This window comes from Myotis davidii, unplaced genomic scaffold, assembly GCF_000327345.1.
Source record: "Myotis davidii unplaced genomic scaffold, ASM32734v1 scaffold730, whole genome shotgun sequence".
Classification (NCBI taxonomy): Eukaryota; Metazoa; Chordata; class Mammalia; order Chiroptera; family Vespertilionidae; genus Myotis; species Myotis davidii.
The window spans coordinates 265,735-278,450 of record NW_006282183.1 but is presented as its reverse complement, the minus strand read 5'-3'; the positions used below and the strand labels follow the sequence as shown (position 1 = coordinate 278,450).

General features: G+C 39.0%; 1 protein-coding gene across 1 annotated transcript in view; it reads right to left on the bottom strand.

Moving 5' to 3' along the window:
• SLC25A21 (solute carrier family 25 (mitochondrial oxoadipate carrier), member 21) overlaps positions 1-12,716 on the bottom strand; it is a 271,929-nt gene that overhangs the window by 43,633 nt on the left and 215,580 nt on the right. The window contains exons 4-5 of the mRNA XM_006752691.2: positions 7,771-7,837; positions 2,034-2,093 (exon numbers count right to left, since the gene is read on the bottom strand). Coding sequence (XP_006752754.1) covers positions 2,034-2,093; positions 7,771-7,837 — 127 coding nt within the window. The remainder of the gene's footprint in view (positions 1-2,033; positions 2,094-7,770; positions 7,838-12,716) is intronic.

Here is a 12,716-nt window from a genome sequence, read left to right as displayed (position 1 = left end):
TCTGGAGCCCTAGAGAGGTGTCAGTCAGAAGAAAGAGGTGCCTTTTTGTAATTCACATAAAGACACCACATGTGCTAGCTGCAGCTCTGCGTCTAATCACTGAATCCTTTGTAAGCCACAGTTTTCTCATCTGTAAAATGGAGAAAATCATATGAAATGCCCCTACCTAATCAGAATATTATGGGGGTCAAAATCATGTGTGAAAGCCCTTTGTCAAGTGTTTTACAAAAACCACTCTTGTTGCACATACAGATGGACAGGAAGAATGGTGCTGTATGCAGATTCCAGGAGAGAGGGAGAAACTAATCATGTTTTTCTTTCATGTCCTTTCATTTCGATTTTAAACAGGTTTGCACAGGGTAAAAGATCAAATATCTTGTTCATGTATCTTGGGCTTCCATCATGGAAGCCAAAAGCAGGAAAAAGAAATAGTAGTCCCAAACTTTTCTGACTGAAAAAGCTGAAATCCAGATGTTCAGGTTTTTATTACTATATGCAATCTTCCAAGTAATTCACTTTTTTGTTCTGTAAACTCAGCTACATTTGCTGTCAGAAATAGTGTTCAGCAGTCCCTTGTCAAAAGAATTGATCAGCTATCAGCAGATCATGTTACTCAGATTGTTCCAGAGACCAGCAGTAACTGTCGGGATCCCAGCCTCCTAGGCTTTTCATGTGGGAGCACCAGGAACATTTAATGGCTGTTTAAGTGTCTAGCTGTATCAGAAAGAAACTGGAATAAATGAGTTCAAGAGAAAGGGAAAACTGTATACAGTTTGCATGCATTCGGTTATGGTAGCTGGAGTGGCCGAAGGCTTTCTGTTTCAATTCCCAAGAGAGTCGAGAGAACTGCATTTTCTCACATGGTACCAATGCTCCACACAGGAGCTGCCAGCTGGCCCTCTGGAGACCATATTTTATTGTCTTTTTCTAGAAAGGTTTCTAATTCTCTCTTGAACAACTTGTTTTTAAAGTTAAGAGTGACATTAAGGGGAGACACTAAGGAATTAAAAAAAATAACTTACCTAATTTTAGGACTCATGGTACCACTTCTTTTATATGAGGCCACCTCAGAGCCACCTTGTTTAGGTAGGAGACTAGACAAGAGGTTTCTTTGTCATAACACTAAGCCATACTAGTAGTTTTTTTTTTTTCCATAGGATCATTCTTGAAAAGGGACATGCATGACTTTTTAAACAACAGATACTTCTTGGACAGCCTATTTGGCAAAGTAAATATCCTGAAATGAACCTTTACAAACAAGTAAAGTAATTAGAGTTGAAGCTCAGAACACTGCCTCTGGTTGAGTTAGGAGAGTTTTCAATTGGAGGGGCAATGCAGATTTGACTTTGTTTTGTGTTGTTTTGCAGATGCAAAGGGAGAAATTAGTGCATTTGCTCTCTCTGGGGCTCTCATAGCACACACACATATTGTAGCATGTACTTGGTCAATATTATTTAACTCGTTTTGTGAAAAGCCGCAAAGTCACCAAGAAGGAAAGGAGACGGTAGGAAACATTCGAATTACCAAGTGGTTTTCATGTAATCGTTGAGATGTGTCATTGTCAGATCATTATTCTCCCTGACTATAAAAGACTCTTCAGTCCGTATATGACCACAGAGTCGCCTGAAGCCCTATGTTTACTACAGCTTAAGTAAAAGCTGGAAAAGTAACCTGCTAGGAAATAGTTTTAGGCATCTTGACTTTTGCATAGATATGTGCAGTATATAAACATGCATGTCTTGGCTTTAAAAGAATCTTTGACAAATGTATTCTTTATTTTACATTCTTGACCATATATCACATGAGCCTTTCTACACATATCATTATTATAATAAATTCATCACTGGGTGCTATAAAATAGCCAAATTGTGAGTTATTAGGAAGATGGCTTTCAACAAGTAGCTGAACATTGAATAACTCGAATTCATATTTTAGTAGTTGGGCTTGGGGATTCAAAAGGCTTTTTGTTTCCAGATTTTGTTTTATGAAATAACACACACACACACTCAAGTATAATAAATATTCTCACTTACCAATGCTGGCGACAGCGACACATATCCTAGCAATTTCTTATATTGCTCAAAGGTGAAAAACTGTGAAACAAAACCAAACCCAGAGATTTATAACAATTTCCTGCAACAAACCCTTTAATTGACTCAAATTTCTTTAGTGAATCATTATATTAAACAGCATTTAAAAAAGATGAACTATCGAACACAGTTTCTAATCTGGTCTCCGGTAGATGCTATTGGATCTTACTTTAACATTCACATTTTCAAATGCAGCTATAATAACCTACAGAGGAGCTGATGGGATCCTTTATAGGAGTAAATGGACCATACAGCCTCCATTTACCATGACCATTTTCAGTTTCCCCAGACATCAATAGACTTCTTTTTTATGGCAGTGATTCAGAATTATAGGCATAGAGACCTGAAATCTTCAGTCTCCTCTGTGATCTCTGTGAATTGCTTTCCCAGTGAACGCCCAATTATCTATCCGACTTGTAAAAGACAGCCACTTCTCAGCTTAACTTGCATTTGTATTGCTGTGTATACCTACTGTTCCAAAAAATTTCCCAACACTCAGTGATGATGAAGATATCATTATAAACTAGGAAAGGACTCAGTGAGGTCATCCAGCCCATCCCTGCTTAAAGGCAGACTGTCCACCTGAGCAGAGGACAGCTGCTTATTCCCTCCTTTAAAATATGATGATGATGATGATTTTGTTGGCTCCTCCAGTGGATGATGTTTCATATAATTTTCCTGAAAATGAGTTTCTAAGGAGGCAAATCTAATTAATCACTTTGAATAACATACCATAAATACATTACATCCCCCCACCCCAAACATTTTGGGCAACAACTCTGCTTGAACATGATGTTTTACTCCTGGGTACTCCGTTAGGCAGCCATAAGCAGCTTCGATAAGGCACCCTCTTAGGTCCTGCTAGTCTGTTTCCCAAGACTCCAGAAATGGCCTGGGTATTTTGTAATCGCATATGTCTTCTACACTATTACTTTTTAATCCAGTAAAATGAAGCAAGAAAAAACATGTAGAGTTTGGGGCCAAATAATACTCTGTTGTTAGAAAGAGGTAGTTCTGTGGTGTAGACATGGCTCAAATGAGTCTTTGGGCATCCCAAGGGTCATGACAATCCCAGATAGATATCCAGTCTTTTAAAGACCCATGAACTACTTTTGTGTCATGCTTCTTTAGGTTAACTGTGTTTGTAGACTTTTCTAGAAATAGGATTCCTTCATTTACTCATTCAAAAAATATTTTCTTGGATGCCTCCTGTGTTCTAAGAGGCACTGGGGATGCAGTAGTAAACAAAGAGAACCCTGCCTTCTTGATCTAACATTCCAGTGGATGGTGATAACCCTGAAACTATATCCTGGCGTTACAATAATACCACCAGGGACCACCACGTTTTTGATGAGAGCTGCACTAGAAACCATTAACCATGAGAGGAAACACATTATAGTTTTGAGCTTTAAAGATAATTTATTTTTCTCCTTTTTTATGGTCATCACCTTCACTGTTTTAGACAATTACCTTACTGGGATTTTTTTAAAAATATATATTTTATTGATTTTTTACAGAGAGGAAGGGAGAGAGATAGTTAGAAACATCAATGAGAGAGAAACACCGATCAGCTGCCTCCTGCACACCTCCTACGGGAGATGTGCCCGCAACCCAGGTACATGCCCTTGACCGGAATCGAACCTGGAACCTTTCAGTCCGCAGGCCGACGCTCTATCCACTGAGCCAAACCGGTTTCGGCCTTACTGGGATTTTGACAGAAGCAGTTCTGGGTCTGAATCCTGGCTACACTACTCAGCTGTGAAAGTATGGGTGAGTCGCCTGACCTTTCTAGCCCTCGAGAACAGAAAGCTCACCGTTTAGAGCAGTCTTTAAATAAGAGCATTTAAATAAGATTTCCTGACATGCCTGGCATATTGGAGACATTTAGAAAATTTTAGTTTCCATTCCCTGTCTTCACTTTGGCTACTAAAGGAACCATAAGTGCCTTAGTTATATATTTGTATTACCCAGGAGAGCCTGCTGGGGTCCAGGAAACAGGCTAAGGTCATAGTCTTAGCATATGCTCCTGCATTTAACCCATTAAACATCATCAGATCACAGTTATAACACGGCCGTGATTCCCATTTTATAGATAAATGTCCTGTAGTCAGTGAGTGGGAAAACGAAGATTCCCCTTAAGTCTAACTCCCAGGCCTGTGTGTGCTCTTAAACACGATACTCTGCTCGCTCGCTGCAGAGCCACGGTTGTTAGTGGTTTGGGTAGAGAGCACTGCCCTGGAGTTTTCTTGCTGCTGAGGATTTTTGCCTTCCCTGACCTGGAAGCCCAGAGTCCCTGAAGGCAGATTTTAAACTTTTTTGACCGCAATCTACATAAAAAAAATATTTGCCCAACACAGGTGTATGCACGCACACGCACACACACAGTGCACTTTTGTATTTATAACCCAAACGAAACATCATTATAAAACAATATTTACCTCTTTACTATGTGTAGCTCTGTTTCTATTCTATTTATTAAAAAAATTCTGGTGACTCACTAAACTGATTTCATGACCCATGGGTCATGACCCACACTTTGGAAACGCTACTCTAAGGGGTCCTCGCTGGGTTCAGAGAAGTTCTGGGAGATGATGGACCCCACAGAAGGCCTCCCTACCATTTTCTCTTCTGTTATAAAGGTGTGTGTGTGTGTGTGTGTGTGTGTGTGTTTGTGTGTGTGTGTGTTTTCTCTGACTTTCTGTGATTACATTACTATGGAGGCAAACCCCTCTGAGTACTCCTCTTGATGCCCGGTGCATTTTGGAGCCTTCTGGTTTGGCTGGTGGGAACAGGTACTATTCTCAGGCTTGTGTGGCTAGGAGCACTGCTCCCTGTAATTCCTGGATGGCTCTTTCTCAGGCCCTGCTAATTTCCTCACATGCAGGCACTGGTCAGTTCTCAGCTGAATACTCAAGGTGTCCCTCTGCAGCCCCTTGGAGTTCTCTCTGTGCAGCTCTCTCTTGTTACTTTGTCTAATGAACTCGAGCTGCCTTGCCCTCCCCAGTCTCTCAGCTCCTTCTCAACCCAGGGAACCCACTGGGCTCTGCCTATATTTCCCTGGCCTGGCTGGACCTGGAAACCCTTTCCAGGCAGTAAGGTGGGCAGTCCATAAGGCTCATCTCCTTTGTTTCCCATCTTTCTATCCTTCCTTGTCTGATGTCAGTGTCTTGGAAAATTGTGGTTCATATTCTGTTTATTTCTTGTTGTTGCTGTTGCAGGCAGGAGAGGAATTCTGGTCCCTGTGTTACCCCATCTTGGCTGGAAATGGAAGTCTTGGCCTTCCAAAAGTTCTGAATAGTAGATGTGTCAATTTGGGGGAATTGGATATAAATGTTTGTTTAATGTTATTAAGCCCATAAATTTTCTTTCTGTTTTTCTCTACATATGTTTCATTTACTCATATAATATTGATTGAACATCTGCTGTGTGGACACTACGAAAGCTATAGAGATAGTGGTGAGCAAACAGCCTTCACAATTTATAATCTCTCATGAGTTTGTTAGTCCTTGAGAATCTGATCATGGAAACAATGGTGTTCTGGGAACTGTGATGCTCAAGACCGGACCCTGGAACCTGGATCATGGCGCCTCCTATTCCTGAGGAACCAGCTGGTCTCTTTCTGAGGTCTTCATTTCCTTTTGCTAACTGTAGTTCTATTGCTCTTAAATTGTAAAAGAGGAAGTTTCATTTATTTAGCATCAGTGAGTCTTATTATTTTAATGATGAATCTCATTTCAAAGAGTAAAGTGCAGAAAAAACTTAACATTGTCTGTTTCTGATTATAGTAACAATTGCAACTGACATGTCAGTACCAAGGACGATCTATATCTATGCCATATATATATATGAAGTATTCATAGACCACATATATGTATAAGTGTGCGCGTGTGTGTACACACACATATATATGGTCTGTGAATATTTTTTTCTGAAGTAAACTTTGATGACATGCAATGAAGCAGTTTACGATGTATGAAATTGTTCCTCACAAATTCTAAGATAAATATCTATAAAGTGAATGTTTTCATAAATTGTGTTAAAAATAGTGCTATCCATCTGGCAAAGATACACTTTTAACTCCAAGTTATATTTTAAAAAGCCAACATACTTACCATATGTCTCAATAATTTTAAGGTAACAACTACTTGAAACAAGATGTCTGGGACCCATATACCACAGCCAGTTGCCCAAAAAGTTCATCTGTTAACCATTGTACTGGCAGCGAGCATTGCTTTCTTTTAAATAGAGACTAAGTTTTGTAAAGCTCAACTTTGTTTTTCTTCTGTAAAAGACTGTGCAACATTGATAAACCTTAGTCATCTTAAAGTGTAAATGGTCTCCAATGTATAGTATTAAGAAAAAATATTCCAGGAAAATCTTTAATTATAATTTACTTTATTTATACATGCAAAACACTGAACAAATGAATATATTATTCCATGGAGACAAAGTGGCTTTTTTTTTTTAAACAGGAACTCTGCTCTGTTTGTTTACTTGGGCAATCTTTTATCAAGTGAGGCAGTTTCATAATCCCATTCAGCCTCTTGTGTACTTTGGTGAACTTTTTCCAGATTCTCTGGTAGTCAGATCCTTATAATGACATTTGTATTGAAGATATACCACAAAAATCACAAAAACTATGGCAACAAAGAGGATGAATTTATAGAGAAAGTGTGTTTTAAAGCTTTGTTTTCTGAATTCTAGATCTGAATTAAATTCAATTAAATTACTATTTTGACATAATGTAAAAGTTTGGTGTCTCTGTATACATGAGGTTATTTTATCATAAATTTTAATCTAGTCACCCTCTTAACTTGCCCCTTCCCTTCCAGGAATATGGGGAGTATTATTTGAGTAATGTATGTGACAAAAAGCTTTGTGTCATTAGTTGGAAAGGAAGTCTTTCAGTCTAAGTTTATGTTTCCTTATTATGGAAACATAATAAGTGTTGCCAGTGGTCTGGATGTGGGGGTCAGTGCTAGTTAGAGTCACTGTGGTCAGGATTTTTGTCTGAAAGAACATATAAAAAAGTGATCAGATTCAGTTCTTTCTCCCTCAGAGAATCCTGCCAGTCCTCTGTGTTCCTATCCAGATACTGAAGCAGAAAGTAGTACATAGACTCCATAGTTATGTGGTTAAAAAGATGGAAACAGGGAAATGGAAGTAATAATTTTGTAAAAACCAGAATAGAAACTTTTAACAGAGGTGGGGAGGAGTAATGAAGTTGGCATGACAAAGAAATGTGTTATATGAGAATCATATCAGGGAAATATAGTGTATTAGTTTACTCTGTTCATATATAGTGTATTAGTTTGCTCTCCTCTCTCTTTCTTTAATAATTATTGCTCCAAAGAAAAATTGATGCATTACTTTGAGAAAAAGTGCAAGCTATATTGTGGCTGTTGTGTTTTGATACACGAATTTCATTCTCCACTGTGCTTTTTTATATAATTTGCCCATTAGAAAGGGGTACCTTTACTCCCCCCAAAAAAAATCCACAAACCAATATTTGAGAGATTGATCAAGTCTAATTATAATAAAATTATGCCATAATTTCTGCGTTAAACATCTTATCTTATACTTAATTCAATTTATGTCCCACAAGATGTTGTGAGATCTTTTAATGCTGAAGCTGTCACTGTAGTCTGTCTTTACTTGGTGGGAAGCATACACTACTTACCTTCACTGCTCTTTTTGGTGTTTCAGCCAATATGGGTGGTAGAATTCCCTTGTAAAAACCAAACAACCTGTTGGAGAAATAAAAAGGTTTTATATAAGTAAGGGAATTAGAAAATAGGCAATTTTGCCTTTGTTTATAGATAAAGCAACTAATCTTAAATTATTCCCAATTATTCAATATAACCACCAATTCTGAAGTCCTCCTTTGTTTTATTTTATTATTTTTTTAAAAAAAGATTTCAAAATTGATTTTTAAAGAAAGAGAGAGAGAAAGAGAGATGGAGAGAGAGGTACATCGATGTGAGAGGGGAACACTGACGTGCTGCCTCCTGCATGTCCCCTACCAGGGATCAAGCCTGCAACCTGGGCATGTGCTCTGACTGGGAATTGAACCAGCAACCTTTTGGTGCACAGGATGACACCCAACCAACTGAGCCACACTGGCCAGAGCTCCTCCTTTGTTTTAATTCTAAAGTAGAGAGATTATGAATACTATGCTTATTAGCATTGTTCAGATGAAGAATAAATGATACTGAGACTGAAATCTCTTAGGTAAGTTGATAAATACAACCATGGCTGAACCTTAAAGATGAAGTTGATTCCCCTTAATCTAAGGAATCTTGGATTTATTTTCTAAGTTGTGTAGTAGGTAGCTTCAAGATGTCTCTTGTCTTGCATTTTCTCCCTTATGGGAACTAAATGAGGCAGGGTCATTAAACTCAAACTTTCTGGGGCTAACAAGGTGATAAAATCTCAATTTTAGTTTTACTAATACATAGACCTTTAGTAACAGACCTTATGGCTATGGACTTGGACTCCTGGGCCTGTCCTGATTTGTCATAATTTTTAAATTTCCTTAATAGAAATGGAAGTAGGTCAGGGACATATGTTGCTGACAGAAGAAATGTCAAACTCCCTTGCTAAATATGCAATTTCACAGGGCCTGGGACAGCTATTCTTGCCTATGTTGAGGAACTTGTCACATATTCAGATGTTTTTAGAAAATAATGAGTAGATAAGCTTATGATAGGTTTATAAAAAGTCATCACTTATTTCACATTAAAATTTAAGACTGAAAATTTTAAATTTGTCTAACATGGAATCTACTTATACAGGGTGTCCCAAAAAAATGTATACACACCGTAACTGCTGATAGCTCAATTGTATATATATATATATATATATGCCATATCCTCACTTTAAACCTAGAAATACATAAATAGAAGAGAATATTCTACATTATCTTCTGAGATAATCAGTTTTCCTGATGAACCCATAAGTGACTAGAGATAAAGGCGGGACTCAGTGTGTTCCTATGTTAGGATGGTCATTTTACATTGGGTGGGAGATTCTTTGATTGACCCCTCAAACTTCAACTTATTCAAGTTGAGTTCTGCTTCTAGTTGTGCTTCTGGAACAATAAAGTTATGAATTTATTCAGACTAACTCACTGTGCCACCCAATCCAACATGGTGACCTTTTGCTCTTCCTTAATTAACTGGCATATACCGCACCCTTCAGTGAGGGGAGCAAAAGGCTTGTCTGCAGTTTTTAAACTGTTAGCTCCTTGAGGGCTGGGTGTGCATTACAGTGCTTATCCCAGACTGTGTGTGTGTGTGTGTGTGTGTGTGTGTGTGTAAACAGAATACAATGTTTGTTAAGCATATGAATTTTTAAGAGGAAGAAAGGAATCAAATAATCCCCTCATATGGATTTACTGTGCTCACTAATTTTCAGTGAATGGATAGTACTAGTATTATGAATAGGAAGTGAAGCAAATACATGTTTTGAATAATTATGGGAATTCATAAATCCCCCCACCTCCTTTCATTCAAATTTCAAGTATTAATGCCTGAAATTCACTTGTGAAATTTAGATACCAGAACTCTTTATCATTTCAATTTTATTATAAATTATTAGAGGTCCAGTGCATGAATTTGTGCACAGGTGGGGTCCAGCCGGCCTGGCCCCAATTGGGATGGATCAGGGCTGGGCCTGTCAAGAGGAGGAGATGGTGGGAGGTTGGCTGACTGGCCCCCTCAATCGGCCCTATCAGGGCCAGGCCAGCTGGGGGAAGAGGCTTCGGGCAATTGGCTGGTGGGCCCTGCCCCCAATTGAGGTTGGGGGGGCGATTGGGGGTGGGGCAGGCCATAGGGAGGGGCTGTCGGTGGTATGTGTTCCAATCTCTGGCTTTTCATATACATAGATTACGTAAGTTTCAGCATGAGAGTGACTAAGCATAGGTTGGTCTTCCCAAAAGATAAACGTGATTTTCCTGAAGTTCTACGTTTATAATGAAAGATATTATTAGTTCTGTTATTTCTGTGCTGAATTTTCTACATCCAGAAAATTATGCCTGGTTATGGAGGGGGGTGGAATTAAGAACATGTAAGTAACTAAAGCTTCTAGAGCTGAGTGTCCCAGTTAATAAAGGTACTTGAAATCCCATATAACAGAGAACAGTTATGGGAAGAACAGTTGCTCAGCCTTAAGAAAAAAGATCGTAGGGAGAAACATGAACATGTGATGGATCTCTTGGAAGGCGAGCATGTAGGAAAAAGATTAGACTTGTTTGTTTCCAGTGGTAGAACTAGGACCAACAGGCACAAGCAATAAGGAAAGACACATTTTTGTCCCAGTAGGAACTTATACATGGAAACACTCCTAATAGGACTACCTAGAGATAGACTGGGCTCTCCTGAAAAGTGGTGACTGCCCCGTTGTGATATGTGGTCAAGCAGTCTAGATGGCCACTTGTAATGGATGCCAGAAATGGGACACACACAGTAATAGATGGACTTGCTGGCCCTCCGGGTTGGTCTCCTCTAACCCTCAGATTTTGTTCTTCTAAAAAGAACAAGAGGCCATGGGAAAGTTCTTTTCTGAAAAAACAAACTATTATTTCAAACTTTTGCCTAAAGCTTCTCTGGAGGACAGAAGTCTTATAAGTAACACAGAAGGTCTTCATTTTAAAAATGATGGGAGAAAATATTAAAAAGAGGTGTAAGACAGGAGGAAGAGAGGCAGCTGGGAGAGCCACAAGGATTTAATCTGAAAAGATCTGGGAGGCCAAGACCCTCTGCTTCACATTGGCAATGCTTCCTGATGCACCCTCCTTCCCTTCTCCCTGCTCGGTCAGGTTCATGTGCAATCACCCCCGTCCGCTCACCAACCACCTCCAGCCTTCCCACCATCCTGAACTTTCTAACAGTGAAAGGATAGCTTAACAGGAAGTTCTCAAGGACCATAGACAGTCTTTGCTGGCAAAAGGGAAGCTAGAATGATCTATCTCCTTGCAATGTATTCACAGACTTCATGCAATAGTGAACATCTCTGGAATAGTCAGAGGTGGCCCCTCTTCTGGTGAGAACGGCCACCCCATTTTTAAAATAAACACTGCCTTTATAATTATAAAGGAGCCAACATACTACTACAATGATATTGCTTGTAGGCAGTGGTTGATTGGGCGCCTCACTAAATGGATCCAAATGCTATTCTTTGCCCCAGTTAATCTGAGCCAAGTTAGACCTAGCTGAGTTCCGCCCCCTCCAAGATTTTGGAATTAGAACTAAAAAAGTGATTCTACCTCTGTCTGGTTGAAGCTCTATAAAGCTAAAAAAAACCAAAGGCAGTCTTCTGTCATTTGGAAGAATCCAGTGTACACTGATAAGAAGGAAGGAAACTACCATTTAGGGAAACAGAGTCAAGATGGAGAAGAGAAATCCTGGTACTGGAAGCCTGACTCTCCTGCCAGGACTTCTTTAAGCTCGGTTAGATCTCAGCTCTTTTGAATATTGGCATTTCCATTGCTCTTGGTTTCCTGAGATACCCAGTTACATTTATAACACACTTAAATTTTTACTTAAGTAAGTTTGAGTTGGGTTTATTACTTATAAGTGAAAGTCCTAGATCCAAAAAGGACACGTTATGGCCCCTCTTGCCAAAATGGCTGCAGCAGCATCTCAGTTCCATGCCCTCTCACACGAAGAGTCTTTCTGTTAGTTTGCATGAGACGCTGGGCCCATCAGAAGAGGCACACCCAAAATTTGAGCAAAAAAAATGTAGGCAAAAGCTCAAGCTGACGAGCTATTTTTCTGACTTGATTAGAAAATTACTGAAAGTTTTCCTAATGTAAAGTATGACATACAAATTCTGAGAAACAAAATGGAATTGTAATGTTTTATGAAGGACATATATTTTTGTCTGCTGAAGAACTGATGTTTATATCCACATGCACTGTTCATTCTGCCAGTTTTTTCTGCCTTCATGTAGTTTTGCCTTGAAATACAGAACATGTAGCTTACCAGGATAACAACTAGGGAAGTTAAGAGATTTATGACACCCATATCAACATGCTTTATATGGCTTATATCTCAAGAAGCAGAGTGACACTTCTTGGGTCAATGGAAACTGGGATTCTAATGTGTGCAATGGCAATTCTTTTCCCTGAAAACATAGTAAAGCCACCACTCTGGTTTTAAGTTTTGACCCACATCAAGCTGACTGGAGAACTCTTTGGAAGAGGAACAAGAACCAATGCCAGACCTCCCATAACACTGTAGTATAAACTATATGGCAGCCTTCCTGTTTTGTTTCTCAAAGTTGCTTTACTTCTGAAATAATGAGTTTGATTTTAACTAGCATGTGTAGGAAAATGTTAACTTGGATGTTTATAAACTTTTGTTACTATTGTTATAAGTAAAAAATAGTCCAAATTTGTTGAATGATTACCATGTACTAGCCAGTCTGTTAGGGATAACTATTCCAAGGCATATTGACATATTTTAATCTCATTCAACTCCCACAACAAACCCTTGAAGTGGATATGATTATGTCAATCATTTTGCAGGTGAGGCTATCATCACATCAATGCCAAATAGGATACAGTGACTCAAATCAGTTCCATTGTCCTCACAGTCCATGTTCTTGACCACTGGGCTATACTGT